The following is a 16,145-nucleotide window of genomic DNA, read 5'->3' as shown; positions in this document are numbered from 1 at the left end:
AAGTTGAAAGGTATTATCTAGAGTGTATTATTTCTTTTTATGGAAAGTGAGATTTTCACGTTGTAAGAAATTTAGATGACTAATCAATATATATAATATCCACATCTCATAGCTTTGCATAATTGCTAATAATTTTCTAAATAATTTAATGTAGCATTACTTGCTTGTAGGACTGGTTCATAAACTAGTTCCTGTTGGTAATCTTAAAGGGTGTTCGAGGACTTGGCACTGTTTCTCCGCCTTCTCCGCTCACGTCCCCATTGGTAGTTTTGAGACTAAAAACATAACGACATAAGCCAATTTGAGAATATCGTAACACCGGAATTTCACGGCAATTAAAATTTCCCTCTATAAACGAAATGGTAACGGAAATAAATTGGGTGATTGAAATGGAGGTTTTGATTTTGAGTCAGTTAAAAAACAACGGTGGGGTCCTCATTTGAACCTACTACTAGTAGTCTGTAGTCAGGTGAGAGAGAAAAGAAAAGAAAAATGGAGGCAGCGATGGGATTGATGAGAAGAATACATCCAAAGCATACCGAAACAGCTCTCTCCGCGCTTTTATCTCTCTTACCTCATCACTCTTCAGATCTTCTCTCTCAACTCGATCAACCTCTTCAGGTCTGTATCGATCTGTTTATTTCTTATTATTTTTTTACTGATCATCTGTTACTTATTTATAACATTATACACCTATAGATTGTTAATGCCTTTCGTTCGATGAGTTAGGCAAAAATATTGGTAGAGTAGATGCAAATCATCTTGTGTTGAAGGCTTTAGGGTTAAAATTAAGATTACTTCTATCAATCGGCAATCCCCAAAAGAAATGTCTTGGTGTTTTAAGATCAGATACTTGTTCTGCAATATTTTGTCTTGTAATTTATTTGCTCTGTATGTTATGAGATTAACAGATTCATGGATAGTCTGGCGAGTTTAGGGTTGTAGGCTCCATTTGGCATTGCAGTTTCGTTAACTACTTTGCCACAAGCAATAGTTAAGTGCGTTTGGATACGATTGGTTAAAAAACACTCTTGTTTTAAATATTGAAAAGTGAAAACACAAAGTATGTGTTGGGGGGTAAGATTTCGACTTGAAACCTTTTTGTTTTATAATTTTCTTCTAATCCGGCATTACCAAACACGAATCCTTTCTACACCGTGCTTAACAACAGAAAGCTGCTTTCAAGTAATGCCGAGTGGAGTCTTTATCTAAGGTCCCATATGGCATTGCTTATATGCACTTTTCTATTGTTTCAGAAGCAGGTTTTAGAGAGCAATAGCGTGTGGCAATTGAAAAATGCTGGTTGAAGAAAAGCAAAGTAGAAAACTCCAAACACCATTTTTATGTTGTTCTATTTTCACCGTCTCAAGTTTTTAAGCAAATGTTCTTTTTAACTAATATATCCTAACGCACTTACTTGTTTTAATAAAGCAAATTACCAAAAGTTGTATGAAAAGTAATGTACTTTTAGAAAAAGGCCAAGCCATATTCCCAAATGGGGCCTACAATTGTTCTCCTTCTCCTGAATAACGCAAGTTGTTTTGTTTGGATTGATATGGCAGGTCTTATGTGACATGGACATTGGAAAGGAGTTCATTTTGTGTGAGTACAATAGAGATGCGGATTCCTATAGGTAAGAGCAAAACCAACCAATTCTGATGTTTACTCTTGAAAAGTTGTTATCACAAGAAGATAATGATGTGATCCTCCTAGAAATATAAAGCATGTTAGTTTGAAAATCATTAATGTTGAGGTTTGGGAGAGATTTTTTCTCAAGCTCACTCCATTCTCACAATGCTTGTCAGGAAAGGGCCGCATAGGATAACATGCATTATATAGTTTTCAAGTGCGTCACCTAAAAGCAGGTGGCTGAATAAACTCGTTCCCCATTTTTCTTTTCATTGAAGTGGACTATGGATTAGCTTGTTGTGTTTCCATTAAGAAAACTAATACTATGCACGTGTGTTGCACATTTTATTATATATGGCGGAGCCAGTTATATAAAAAATTTGCTTCTTTTTTTATTATGGTGGAGCCAAGAGATTTAAAAACATAAAACAAAACAAAAAATGTGGGGCCTATTTTTTTTTTTTTTTTTCTTTAATTGTGGCGATCTTTATTTCCGAACGAAGTGAGTTTTTGCGCTAGGCATGGCAAAAAGCACTTGTTCGTCTATCCTTGTCTTTTAGTGCCCTCCCCCCCAAAAAAAACTTTCACCTCAACACCCCCTCCATCCTTTTTCTTCCTCAAGACCTCACCCACTTCTTTCTTCTCCGCTGCCGCTAACTTCTTCCTTTATACTTTGTTCGCCCACCGGTTACCGGTATACTAGTTATGGTGAGACCCGAAAAATTAAAAAAATAAAAACAAAAATGGGGCCCAAAGTAAAAAAAAATTGTGCGTTGGTTGATTTGGGTGGGGCCACTAGGTTAGGGACAAAAAAGTAAAAAAAATAGTTTTGTTAGTTTTGTGGGAGCCACAGGAGAAAAAAAAAATTGTGTGGCGAATGGAATTGGCCACGGCTAGCACCAACACGCCTCTTTATAAAGTGGCATAGATTAGTGGATCTAATGAACAATTTACATGTGTGAAAACTGAAATGATTGGATTAGTACTTGGGATTTTATTCTGACATGATATAATCCCTTTACAAGAAAAGCACAATCTAGTGGCGAAGCCAGGATTTTGGGTGAAGGTGAGCCCAAACGACGACAAACGGTCTTCGTACTTTGTTATTTACTAATAATAACAATAAATATTTCGTTTCTTCTTACTAAGATTATATAATTGAGTTCTCTTGGGTTCCTATAATAATTAACCGAGTTAATAAACACAATATTTGGAAGGAAAACCGAAAACATAACAAATTGTTTGTGTCAGCTAAAGCTTACCACATAATGTCTAAATCAGTATGCCACGACCCGATTGAAACTGCAAGGGAGCCAACGCAAACTTAAACTACACTTAGAGACACAACTATGACCATTTTTAAATTCTGACTTTGCATTCGCTTCATGTAATTGGAAAAGAATTAGTAGCCATTTTTATTTATTGTTACAAATGATAGTTATGCAGTGTAGACCTACGAAACTATCCAAGACAAGAACTCGGGAATTCAAAATATTTTCAAGTCACCTAAAATTTGACACTTCTCGGGTACTTTTTAACAACTTTTTGTAAATTGTAGAATTGTATAGTGGAAAATCATCGATTACCGATTAAAGCATGCAAATTTCTTGATGATTACCACTGAAAACTAACAGTGTAGAGTTGGGTAATAACAATTCCAGGCTATAGGAGAAAAGCCCAACTCAATGTTAACTTACGGTCTTTGAGTGCGTCAAATTTCAACGCTGGAAAATGGACCCACCTCTATCCAAATTCATTATGTAGTAAACATAGTATATTGGTTTTCCAAATTTGAGGGTGAGCCAGGGTGTACCCTGGGAACAACCCCCTGGCACAATCTATACTTTTTTATAAAGAGGCGTGCCCAAGCTAGCCGTTTAGCCGTGGTTAATCCGTTCACTTTCCACACTTTTTATTTATTTATTTTTTCTCCTGTGGCCCCACAAAACTAACAAATCTATTTTTTTTAAACTTTTTTGTCCTTGGCCTAGTGGCCAACCCAAATCGCACGTATTTTTTTCTCTTTTTTTCCTACTGTGGGCCTCACTTTTTATTTATTTTTTCTTTTTTTATTTCAAGGTCTCACCATAATTAAAAAAGAACCTTATTCATATGTCATCTTAAAAGCATATTGTAAGTCTATTGTGGCTGCCATTCGAACTTGGTTGGTGGTCAAACATGGTTGGTATAATAAGTTAATAACCACTCTACCTTCCCTATAAATAGCATTCATTCAAGCATTCCTTGAAATTGTAACAAAAAACTCAAGAAGAAAATAGCGAGAAATTTCTCTCTCTCTCTCTCTCTCTTATTCGAGTGTATTGCAAGTATCGGTAGAGCAAGTTTGAAGGTGTCTCTCTGTTTCCATATTTTTCCCATAGCTCGATTATTTTTCCCATAGTTTAGAAATTTTGTGAGATGAGAATTCACTAGAACTATGGGAAAAATAATCGAACCTCTTGGACACACCTCCAAATTTGCTCTACAGATACTTGCAATACACTCAAATATGGGAGACAGAGAGAAAAATACCTCTCTATTTTATTCTTGAGAGTTTTTTGTTACAACTTTAAGGAATGTTTGAATGCTATTTATAGGGAAGGTTGAGTGGTTATTATACTACTAACCATGTTTGACCACCAACAACAGTAAGGATTTTGGGAGTTATCATTCTCCCTTTTGAAAAGTTCGCATAACTATATTCATATTTAACATGTTTCATCTCTCTTTGTATACTACCCAAAGTACAAGCTCTATAGTTCAAAGTGTTTACTTGTAAAAGCCAATACTCTACGAGCGAAATCCTGCATTTAAGAATGTTAAGAGGATTTGGGGAAGTTGTAGGCAATTCTTGATAGTATCCAAGTGTATCATGCGTGCCTGAACAAATTCTTCAGAGTGAAGCTCCTCATGCTGTACTCCTTTCGTTCTATGTCTAGCTGGAGTTTGATCTCTGTACTTTTGTTCTTTTTTTTTATTTGAGTGTTGGGAAATGAATATGTATCTCATCTTCCCTTCCTGCTGCAGGTCACCTTGGTCCAATAAATACCATCCACCCTTGGAAGATGGGCAACTCCCATCCCCCGAGTTGAGAAAACTGGAAATTGAAGCAAACGATGTCTTCGAAATATACCGTGACCAGTGAGGTCCTTTGCTTACTTCGTCTTTGATTTAGTATTTCTACACCACAGGCATTCTGATGAAGCTTATTTGCTCTCTAACAAGTATCAACTGCACAACTTTATCTGTAGGTACTATGAAGGAGGCATTTCGTCCGTATACATGTGGGAAGACGAGAATGAGGGTTTTGTAGCTTGTTTTCTAATAAAGAAAGGTAAAGCATTCAAATCTTCGGAATCAATTTTCGTTACTAATTATGCAGTGACATTAAATGATTGTGTTTGTGGGGAAGATGGTTCAAAATCAGGGCAGGGTCGCAGGGGCTACTTGGAGGAAGGTTCATGGGATGCTATACATGTTATTCAGGTTGGCATAATTTGCCTCACTTTCTAAGAGTGATAGAGAAGTTACTTGTCTTCTGTCTTTCTTTTCCCTACGTCTTCTCTTTTGATTACTGAAGTTTTGTCGTGCTTGAATGCCGATGTCCTTCTCAGGTTGGGCCAGAGGAAGAAGGAATAGCTCATTACTGCTTAACCAGTACTGTAATGCTATCTTTAACAACACACGATGAGTCATCAGGAACTTTCAGTCTGTCGGGATCAATTAGAAGACAGGTACCTCCTCTTTCATGGTTGCCATGTAATAGTTCTTATTGTTTTCAACACATCTTAAATACTCTCAAGCTTCCCACCATGTCGAAAAGTTTACAACTTTCAGGATTATCAAAATTGGATCCATCACAATTTCCTTTAATCCATGAGAAATTGCAACCCTTAGCCTCTGTTCCACAGTCCCACTCCCAGCTGAACCACACACTTTTTCTGCGATGGTGTTGTGCCCTTTGACAACATCACTGATCCAGAGACATCTCCAAAATCATTTTCTTAACTTGTCCGTCTCACTTAAGTATTTATCTCCATCAACTATTTATTTCTTCACTTACCATACCCAGACCATTAAGTGAATGATGGATGATTCAAGTCCAAAGTTCCCTTGTACTAGTCAGCCTTATAATTCCATGTCTGACGTTTGGGTCAACCTTATTTCTGTTTTGCAGATGAATATGGACCTTGCAGTTGTAGAGGGTCACCTTTGTAACATGGGACGAATGATAGAAGAAATGGAGAGTAAACTAAGGAACTCACTGGATCAGGTATCTTCGGGACCGTGCTTCCGTTATTTTCTGTTCAAATTTGTTAGTGTTGTATTACATTTCAATAGTCTTACAGTAGTGGATCGGCATTGATGTAACATGTTATCATCACAATACTGACAGGTCTACTTTGGGAAGACAAGAGAAATGGTGTGTACGCTTCGACCTCCTGCTGAAGTGGCACAACTGAGACTACCAGACAGCTGATTTTGTTCTGGTTCCATTATTCAGGGACAGTAAACATTCTTGTTCAATGATTTGTACAATTGAGGGCTATAAGAATATTGGGTGTTTTGATGAGTACTCAATTTTTCACAGCCTGTTTATAGTTCACACTTTCTGTTTTTCACAACCCGTTTCCCTTACAGTTTTTCACTTTCTGCGACCAAATACAAGAGCTATCATGAAGCTAATCGGGGATGTTCTGAGACCCATTTCTTATACATCTATTGCAACAGTTGCAGATACAAGCTTATACAAGCTTTTGTTAAAGGACAGGGTGGGTGCAGTTACCTCAGCGTACTCTGGCATCAGGTGAAAGTTAAAAACTTAAATTTAAGCCAAGCTCTATGATTTCCCCGTGCTTGCCTATAAAAGAACTTGCGAGTAGGGTGTTGATTCGTGGTGGATACTCTTTCCGATACTTGCCCAAGTCTGCCACCTCTGTCAAGCAAAAACATAGTCACAGGAAATGTCATGCTGTACTATTTCGCTCAGAAAAAGAAATTTCAGACTGCAAACGCTCAACAGCAAGCGCCGTTGCAATGACATAACTGTAGCAGTAATAAATCCTCATTTCTGAAGTTACCTCCAAATGCTGCACAAGTCTGCAGCCACTGCTGAACCTTGAGTTAAGTCACTAAGTCTGCAGCCAAACCCAGAAGTTTACGAGTGATGGTTGCCTATCTAGTACAAGGCCATAGATTACCGAAAAAACAAGAACTGAAATATTTATATGAAGAAAAAGCAGCAACTATACAATGTCATCGGATTACCGAAAAAACAAGAACTTATTACATTTCATTTGATTCCGAACAACAGTTCCACAAAACAAAAGAAAACAAACACAACAGAAGAAAAAATCCAGAGAGGATTACAACTATATTGCATATTTTCAAATATCAGGCATCCACCAATTTTCTTTCATGATCTAACCGTCACTCCTCCATCTCCTCATCATCAATTTCTTCAATCCGGATCCTCTTCACAGCCTGAGCAGCATCATTCCTCTGCCCATTCGGTATCTCAATCAGTATATCTGATTTTTTACCAGTGCTCGCATTCACAAGGCCCCCATTCTTCTCTACCTGATATGCTAGCTCATCGCCTATTGGTGAAGCATCAATATAGACTGTAGAGTTCTCATCTATCTCCCCTCTTATCAGCATCTTTGACAACTCAGTCACCACCTTCTTCTCCAGCCACCTCCTAATTGGCCTTGCACCATAAACTGGATCATAGCTCTTTGACAAGACAACATCCAGGGCAGCATCGGACACTGCTAAAGCAATACCTCTCTCTGCCAAGCGACTAGCCACATCTTTCATCTGTAGCCTAGCAACTTTCCTGAGCTGGTCATGTGAAAGAGGATCAAATACGACAATCTCATCAAGCCGATTCAGTAGCTCTGGCTTGAAATGCCTTTTTACTTCCTGCATTACACGCTCCCTTGCACTCTCCATCGAACATTTCCCTGTAAGTCCAGCAAGAAGATGTTCTGCTCCAAGGTTAGAAGTCATGATGATCACTGTGTTGCTGAAATCAACAGTGCGACCTTGGCCATCTGTAAGCCTTCCATCATCCAATACTTGTAGGAGTGTATTGAAAACCGAAATATGTGCCTTCTCAACTTCATCGAATAAGACAACACTATAAGGCCTTCTCCTCACAGCCTCAGTAAGCTGTCCACCTTCTTCATGACCAACATATCCAGGGGTGCACCAATCAGCATGATACAGAATGCTGCTCCATATATTCCGACATATCAATTCTCACAATCAAGTTTTCATCATCAAACAATTGCTCAGCAAGGGCTTTTGCAAGCTCGGTCTTACCAACACCAGTAGGTCCTAGGAAGAGGAATGACCCTGTAGGCTGTTGAGGTCGGCCTAGTCCAGCTCTTGACCTCAACACAGCTTCCGCAACCGCTTCCACTGCCTGATTCTGCCCAACAACCCTCTTGTGCAGTCTCTCCCCAAGACCGATTAGCCTTACCTTCTCATTCTGTCCAAGTCTTGTGACAGGAATTCCAGTCCAACGACTCACGACCTCTGCAATCTGATCCGGCCCAACTGTCTCAGGAAGCATCAAATCCTCCTCATTAGCACTGCTTTCAAGCCTTGCAATAGCAGCTTCAACTTCCTGAATAGCCCCATACTTCAAATCAGCTGCTCTAGCCAAATCGAATCTTCTTTCTGCTTCTTGCACAGCAATGAGCAACTCTTCTCGCTTTTGCTTCAACCTTCGGATTTCATCAATTCTTTCCTTCTCCTTGAGATACTTCATCTTCAAAGGCTGCAACTTATCCAAAATGTCATTCAACTCTTTCTGAACTTCTAGTAATCGCGCTTTGCTCGCCTTATCTTTCTCTTTCTCCAAAGCATGTTGTTCAATTTCTAACTGAATTCGCCTCCTTTCGAGATTATCAATCTCTTCAGGTTGACTATCAAGTTGAACTCTAACATTAGCACAAGCTTCATCCACCAAATCAATCGCCTTATCCGGTAAATGCCTACCGGTAATATAACGAGCAGACAATTGTGCCGCCATAACTAAAGCTCTATCTTGAATCCTCACACCATGATGACCTTCATACCTCTCTTTCAAACCTCTTAAAATACTAATAGTATCAGGAACACTAGGCTCCGCAACATAAACTTGCTGTAACCGTCTTTCAAACGCAGCATCCTTTTCCACATATTTCCTATATTCCTCCAATGTAGTAGCACCAATGCACCTCAATTGGCCTCTAGCAAGCATCGGCTTAAATAAATTTGCCGCGTCCATTGACCCTTCAGTTCTACCAGCACCAAGAACAAGATGTATCTCATCACTAAACAAAATCACCTTTCCTTGCTTCTTTCTTCCACTTCTTTCAACACAGATTTAAGCCTCTCCTCAAACTCTCCTCTATACTTGGCACCAGCAACAAGTGCACCCATATCTAATGCCACAAGCCTAACATCATTAAGATTACTAGGCACATCACCTCTGACAATCCTCTGCGCAAGTCCTTCAACGACCGCAGTTTTCCCAACACCCGGTTCACCAATTAAAACAGGATTGTTCTTAGTTCTCCTAGACAAAATCCTCACAACTCGTCGAATCTCCTCATCTCGACCAATAACCGGGTCTAGTTTCGCCGCTTGTTCAACTAAATCACGACCATAAGTTTTCAATGCTTGAAAATTAGAATCACCAGAGGCACTAGAAACTTTAGTTCCTTCTTTCCCTCTCAACTTCTCAACTTCAGTTTTCACTCTTGCCCCACTCACACCAGCTTCTTTCAGCACATCCCCTACTTGAGAATCTTCAAGTAGGCCAAGTATCAACTGATCAACAGCAAGATGAGTGTCCCCTCTCGATTTTTGGTGAGATTGGGCACGGCGAATAACTTTGATAAGTGAAGTACTTGGTGGAACTTGATCAGGTGGTGGGGTTTGTGATGGGATCTTTTTTAATGCTTGGTTTAAAACACGCTCAACTGATTTTGCAGACTCATCTCCACCACCAACGTTGGACATTGCTTGATAAAAGATACCATTTTTGTCTGAGATTAAAGAGAGGGCTAGATGGATAGGTGTGATTTGTGGGTGACCATTGTTTACTGCTAGTTCATGGGCATTGAACAATGCTTCATTAGTTTTGTGTGTAAAGTTTTCTGGATTCATGTTTAATAACAGAGAGTATCAACAGCAGGGTTTTTGTTTTTGAGATGGAGAGAAAAGAGGAAGGGTGTGCTTTTTTATATGGAGAAGAAGAAGGTGCTTGAAAAAGTTGGGTAGGTTCTAGAAATAATTGGAAATTTCCATTTATTCTTTTGGTTCTAGAAATAACTGGAAGTCTCTGGAATGGACTAGAGTGATGATCAGATACTCTGGAAGTCTCTGGAATGGAATTATCCATCAGTTTTGGCCCAAGATCTAGTTTGACAATGTGGCCCATATAATTTGGTGTAAAAAGAGTGGGAACCTAATTTGTAATCGTCATGATTGAGAAACTGCCTGATTCTTTGTGTACAGCCTATATCTCTTATGTATGTCCGGATACAACAATTAAGCAAGTATCAAGGTACACTTACAATTTAGGGATGGACAATGTGCAAATAAAAGAACCTTGATGCCAAGATGAAAAAACAGTCGTTCAATGGCAGTGCCATTTCAATCTCTCCTCTCAAAATGCAAAACTTTTGAACAAATAAAACAAGTCCAGTCTCACCTCATAACAACTGGCCATTTCCAAATATGCCCTTCACGTACAAAACTCCTCGAAATATGCGCGATTTCACCATCCGGAAACCTTATTTACGCCACGCAAATCTTCAAAACAATTAAATTTCCTTCCACTAGTGATTGGAATGCAATCATTCGTGGGTTTGCAAAAAGCAATGTACCAAAACACGCATTTAAGTATTACAAGTCTAGTTTTTTTAGTAATAGACCTGATGCACTAACTTGTTCTTTTGTTTTGAAAGCTTGTGCCAGAATTTTAGCTATTTTTCAAGCTAGACAGATACATTGCCATGTTATTAGATTTGGGTTTCAAGCTGATGCGTTGTTGTTGACGACATTGTTGGATGTTTATGCGAAAGTGGGTGATTTCGATAATGCCCAGAGATTGTTTGATGAAATGGGTGTCAGAGATATTGCTACTTGGAATGTTTTGATTTCTGGTTTAGCTCAAGGGAGTAGAGCTAGAGATGCTTTGGATTTGTTTAAGAGAATGGGGTTTCAAGGGTTGAAGCGGAATGAGGTTACGGTACTTGGGGCGCTTTCTGCGTGTTCGCAGTTAGGTGCTTTAGGAGAAGGTGAAGCTGTTTATAGTTTTGTCAAGGAAAATGGTTTAGATGGGAATGTGCAAGTGTGTAATGCAGTCATTGATATGTATGCAAAGTGTGGGTCGGTTGAGAAGGCTAAGAATGTTTTCGATTCGATAAATTGTTCCAAGAGTCTTGTTTCGTGGAATACCATGATCATGGGGTTTGCTATGCATGGACATGGAGTGGATGCACTTGAGCTTTTTAATGAAATGGGGCGTGTTGGTGTGGTACCAGATGGAATTACGTACCTTGCTGCACTTTTTGCATGTAACCATGCAGGTTTAGTCTCCGATGGGCTTGGTCTGTTTAGAGCCATGGTAGATTCTGGGGTGAGACCGAACGTAAAGCATTTTGGGAGTGTGGTTGACCTTTTGGGTCGAGCAGGGCGTCTTGAAGAGGCTCACCAAATGATAACTTCTATGCCTATGGTACCTGATGTCGTTCTCTGGCAGACCTTACTTGGAGCTTCAAAGACATTTGGGAATGTTGCGATGGCAGAACGTGCATCTAGAGCATTAGTAGAAATGGGATCAAACAGTGATGGTGACTTTGTGTTATTGTCAAATATATATGCTGCCCGTGAGCGATGGGACGATGTTGGGAGAGTTAGAGAGGCCATGAGAAGTCGTAATGTGAAAAAGGTCCCAGGGTTCAGCTTCATTGAAGTGGAAGGTGTGATACACAAGTTCATTAATGGTGATCAAAGCCACCCGGGTTGGAGGGAGATTTACAGAAAATTAGATGAGATTGGTTTTAGAGTTAAGGAATATGGGTATGTGCCTGAAACTTGTTATGTTTTGCATGATATTGGAGAGGAGGAAAAGGAAATTGCATTATGTCATCATAGTGAGAAGTTGGCCATAGCTTTTGGTTTAATTAGCACTGGTGCTGGGACCTCAATTCAAGTGATTAAGAACCTTAGGATATGTGGTGATTGTCATGTTGTGTTTAAGCTTATTTCTAAGATCTATGAACGAGAGATTATTGTGAGGGATCGATCCCGATTTCATCGATTCAAAGAGGGTTCTTGTTCTTGTGGGGATTATTGGTGAAAGAGTTTAGCCTAATCTAAATTGACATGTGCAAGTCACTGCTCTCCAACCTTCCAAATCTCAACAACAAATTCAAGGAAAAGTGAGGAACTCTGTTCAGCATGTGAGACTTCTGTAGAATTTCAGCACACCCAAATGCGCCAACACCCTCAAGCCACCCACATCAGCCATCATAGGATGAAAGATCCCCATCTCCGGTTTCATGGCACTGTTTTTGTCTTGGTATCGATAGTGAGTGAGAGATTCCCAAGTATGACGGTTTCATCTTTGCTGATTCTCATCCAAGGCTTTTATTACGCAAGGAGAAACACAATGTAAGTAATCTAACTATCTTATCACTGCTAGTCTTGGTGTGTGTGTGTTTTTTTCAAAGTTAGTTTTAGATCCTAGAATTGTTTGATTGATGTTTTGAAAAGCAAGTCTGAATCAATTCCATTTTTTTTTTTAAATTTTCATATAAAACAGCATCGTCACTTGTCAGAGTCTCAGAGAAGTGATCCCCCCCCTCTCTCTTTTTATTTGGACGGGTAGTCTATCACAGTGTGCTTTGACCGCCATGGAGAAAATCATTTGGTGCTCAGAGCTTCTTGAGGCCCTATGAATGCTTTTGGAGTCAAAACCTAATCGCTGCTCGGATGTTGTTCATGGGTAAGATTATTTCTTTTTACACATTTGAGTGGTTCTTTGGTATATGAGTATACCCAATTCGTTGTAATCCCAACTTGTGTTATAAAGCAAATATAGTCATGTCGGCAAGACAGGTCAACATTATAATATACTAGCCATCTGGGCACGCTCGATGAGCGTGATTTGGTCCCTGAGGATGTTAACACGCTTAATAGAACACATATTTTTTATCCCCTTTACAGCAGTATCCAGCAAAAATCAAATAAAGAAGGTAGTATCATCCACAATAGTATTTGATGTGTTTTTTTTAATATCGATGGAAAGAAAAAATTGAACTGGAATTCTGGAAAGTTACTGAACCCAAATTCACAAACCAGTGCGAGAGAGGTATCATGATTGGGATCAATAAAACTCGGGCATCCATTGAAAATTCTTGCAAAAACACTACTAATCCTGGATGTCTATCTGAGTAACCGTCACAGTATCATCTTCTTTAGATATTTTGTACCCTTTGAGCATGAGATCTGATTATTTTTGTCTCAGTATGTATACCTAATGATCAAAGATTAATTGCGTTGGTTGCCTGTCGGTTGTCGCCTTAGCAAGATTATAGTGTAGAGATACACACTGTAAGAGCATCTCTAGGTAGACGCATTCGTGGTCGTATTCTTCAAATTTGAAGAAATGCGTCGGAATTTCCCGGAATTCCAACTCTAGGTGAACGCATTCGTGGTCGCATCACTTGTTTGTTCGCATTTTTGTTCGCAAATTTGGCAATTTGGATGCGGATGCGGCGCGACATTGGTAATGTCGCGCGCCATTGCAAATGTCGCCCCACAATTTTTTTGACTTTGACCGACCACACGCCGCGCTAGTTTAATTGTCGTGGCGCCACTCCTGATGTCGCGTAGGGTTTTTTTTTTTCACTTGCGCGCCACTCCTAATATCGCGTGGGTTGTTTTCAAATTATACATGGGCGACATTACAACCATTTGCAGCGGTGAATTAATAATGTCGGCGTGGTTGTTTTTGGTAATCGAATTTGCGACCATCTAGAGTTGGTCAAAATTTGCGACCAACTTTTTCATTCGCATTCTTCAAATATGAAGAGTATGCTACCACCACCTAGAAATGTTCTAAGGTTTGTCACAATTATCAGTAAATAAACTTTATACTTCCCCAGTTCTCTTTCATCGCAACCAAGCATTATTCTGTCTCTAAATACGTGATCGACCTCTATCGAGCATAATCACTTGAGCACCAAGAGAGCACCAAGACTGGCGTGGCTATAAAGACACATGTAATCCCTATTTTCTTTTTTCACTACATGGAAACCTTGTTTTCCATGCAGACAATGTATTTTAGATTATAAAAGCATCATAACTAATGTTCAAACACCACAAAAATATCAGATGTACTAAAGTATCTTGAAAATAAAGTACAATCAAAATTTTAACAAACCAAAAGACGGCAGTTAAATCTAGCAGACCAAAGGATAAACTGAACTTAATATAATATTTACGGGAAAAGGCAAATAAGTAACGTCCCCAAGCGAATCAGAATTCAGCAAATACTTCCGTCCTTCACGTCAGAATTCAGCTAAAATAAAGAAGGTAGTATATTTTTTTTTCGATGAGATAAAGAAGGTAGTATCGAATTTCAGCTAAAATAAAGAAGGTAGTATATTTTTTCTTTTCGATGAGATAAAGAAGGTAGTATCGAATTTCAGCATAATCAGTAAAAACATTATATAACATGTCCAAAAATATAGGGGAATTGCAAAGTTGGACACTGTGTACGGAGATATTGTTTGATATACAAACAAAAACTGCAAAACTTACAAACGAAGTTGGAGGTTGGAATGCTGTAACATCTGGGGAAATTTCAAAAGAAATTATTGTATTCAGAGAAGACAATTGAATTAAGGGAACATACAATGAGGAGAGATATGGATTATGGAGAAGCTGTATCGGATCGCACATGCATGTTACATTGTTGAAGAACGTCTCTGTAGACAATGTTTCTAGTATAAGTGCCTGTGAAACCCTTTATGACTCCATTTCTCACCAATACTTTGGTTGTGCTCCTCGACACACCTCGTGATAGTGCAACATACAGTTGACCGTGATCGAACACATGATCTGGTAAATAGATTCCCACATGAGGTAATGTCTGTCCTTGTGACTTGTGCAACGTCAAAGCGAACCCCAAGCGAATTGGGAACTGTTTTATAGTGAAGTCGAAAGGAAGATTGAGATCTTTTGATGGCTTCATTGGAATTCGATGAAGAAAAGCCGGTCTGCCAGAATGACTTCCAGTTAGAATATTAGCGTAGATGACATTTCTTCGAAATCCACGACAGATAAGTCCGGTCCCATTGCGAGAGACCATTAGTCGGTCGATATTTCCGAGAAGTAGAATGGGAGCTCCTAGTTTTAGTGTCAACTTGTGTGGGGCCAAACCCCCGGAGATATGGAGTTTAGGAACTCTTGTTGATATAAATGCCTAGGGTCATTCTCAACCGAAGTCGAACGAATAGAATGTTTTCCTTTTTTTCCTCACCCGGGAACATTTGAATGACTATCTCGTTTAGCTCATCAACACAGTCATTTCTTAGGGTCGATGAATTTCTATGAGCTATGTACTCTTTATTATGAGTATTTTCTCGGAAGTGCGGGAAAAACATTAGATATTAAGTGAAATAAAGAATGCTCACCCTCCCAAAGAATAAGAATGTCATCGGGATTTTGACCATATCGTCAAGTATGCAAGGCTCGTTGCCACCGCCTACGCGTAATAACATATCGAAAAGCGGGGATCAATCCTTGCACGAATGTTTTCTCTTAGATGAATCACTTTGACACTATTCCATATATTAGATTTTGTTACACATGCATTGATCTTTCTCAAAGAATAGTTCCATGATGAACAATGAGAGGACTTGCCGAAAGTCTCCTCCCAATACAAAAATCTTTCCACCAAAAGGCAAGTCGGAGCCGGTTAAATCTTTCGTTGTTCATTCGGATTGCTTCAAATCGTGGCGGTGTGTCATAGTTGCCTCCTCCCAAATAATGAGACTTGACCGACATAGCAATTCGCAAGAGGGTTCGCTTTGCCTATTCGGACAATGTAGACTTTTGCACCTGTGGGAACAGAATTTTAAACCTTGAATGTGCGGGCGACCCCCAGAAGCATGGTAGCCGCAAGACTGAAGTAGACGTTGCAATGGCTATGTGGCCTCTGTTTCTCAAGTAAGCTAGAATAGAACGATACAAAACGCTTTTACCGGTACCACCGGACCATCGATGAAGTAAACAGAGTTTTTGCGATGATCAACCGAAAGTGTACTATTTTATTGAAGGCATACATTTGGTCATTGTTCAACATACTAACGGATGATAGATCGTCTTGAGGTGTGACGATTGATCTTTTTCAAAGAATCGACCGCGTGGTCGAAGATTAGAATGATCCTCATGGTCTTTAGAAATGGTCGGCAAATCATAGTTCGACAACTTCTTCCCATTTT

At 39.3% G+C, this 16,145-nt stretch overlaps 3 protein-coding genes and 1 pseudogene across 6 annotated transcripts; 2 read left to right on the top strand and 2 right to left on the bottom strand.

Moving 5' to 3' along the window:
- Positions 1-288: 288 nt before the first annotated feature.
- Positions 289-6,254, top strand: LOC147502503 (F-actin-capping protein subunit beta-like). Of its 2 annotated transcripts, XM_086607286.1 has the most exons (8): positions 289-621; positions 1,563-1,633; positions 4,657-4,770; positions 4,881-4,963; positions 5,042-5,115; positions 5,244-5,363; positions 5,807-5,902; positions 6,026-6,254. In XM_086607286.1, exons 1-8 carry the CDS (start codon positions 493-495, stop codon positions 6,107-6,109), a joined length of 771 nt encoding a protein of 256 aa, XP_086463412.1. In that variant the 5' UTR covers positions 289-492; the 3' UTR covers positions 6,110-6,254. The 2 variants fall into 2 exon arrangements, with proteins under 2 accessions (XP_086463412.1, XP_086463414.1); XM_086607288.1 differs by lacking the exons at positions 289-621; positions 1,563-1,633 and adding an exon at positions 3,875-4,277.
- Positions 6,255-6,835: 581 nt separating this feature from the next.
- LOC147502502 (chaperone ClpB1-like protein) lies at positions 6,836-7,641 on the bottom strand. Its single transcript, XM_086607282.1, has one exon. It carries the CDS (start codon positions 7,639-7,641, stop codon positions 7,060-7,062), a length of 582 nt encoding a protein of 193 aa, XP_086463408.1. The 3' UTR covers positions 6,836-7,059.
- LOC147502501 (chaperone protein ClpB1 pseudogene) lies at positions 6,836-9,792 on the bottom strand (annotated as a pseudogene). Its single transcript, XR_015221712.1, has one exon. The product of XR_015221712.1 is annotated as a chaperone protein ClpB1 pseudogene (transcript).
- Positions 9,793-10,058: 266 nt separating this feature from the next.
- LOC147502500 (pentatricopeptide repeat-containing protein At1g34160-like) lies at positions 10,059-12,911 on the top strand. Of its 2 annotated transcripts, XM_086607284.1 has the most exons (3): positions 10,059-10,192; positions 10,596-12,306; positions 12,458-12,911. In XM_086607284.1, exons 1-2 carry the CDS (start codon positions 10,156-10,158, stop codon positions 11,990-11,992), a joined length of 1,434 nt encoding a protein of 477 aa, XP_086463410.1. In that variant the 5' UTR covers positions 10,059-10,155; the 3' UTR covers positions 11,993-12,306; positions 12,458-12,911. The 2 variants fall into 2 exon arrangements, with proteins under 2 accessions (XP_086463410.1, XP_086463409.1); XM_086607283.1 differs by lacking the exon at positions 10,059-10,192 and having other exon boundaries at positions 10,199-12,306.
- The last annotated feature ends 3,234 nt before the right edge of the window (positions 12,912-16,145 follow it).

Source organism: Coptis chinensis, chromosome 4 (genome assembly GCF_015680905.1).
Source record: "Coptis chinensis isolate HL-2020 chromosome 4, ASM1568090v1, whole genome shotgun sequence".
Taxonomy (NCBI): Eukaryota; Viridiplantae; Streptophyta; class Magnoliopsida; order Ranunculales; family Ranunculaceae; genus Coptis; species Coptis chinensis.
This window is presented reverse-complemented; position numbering and strand designations above follow the sequence as displayed.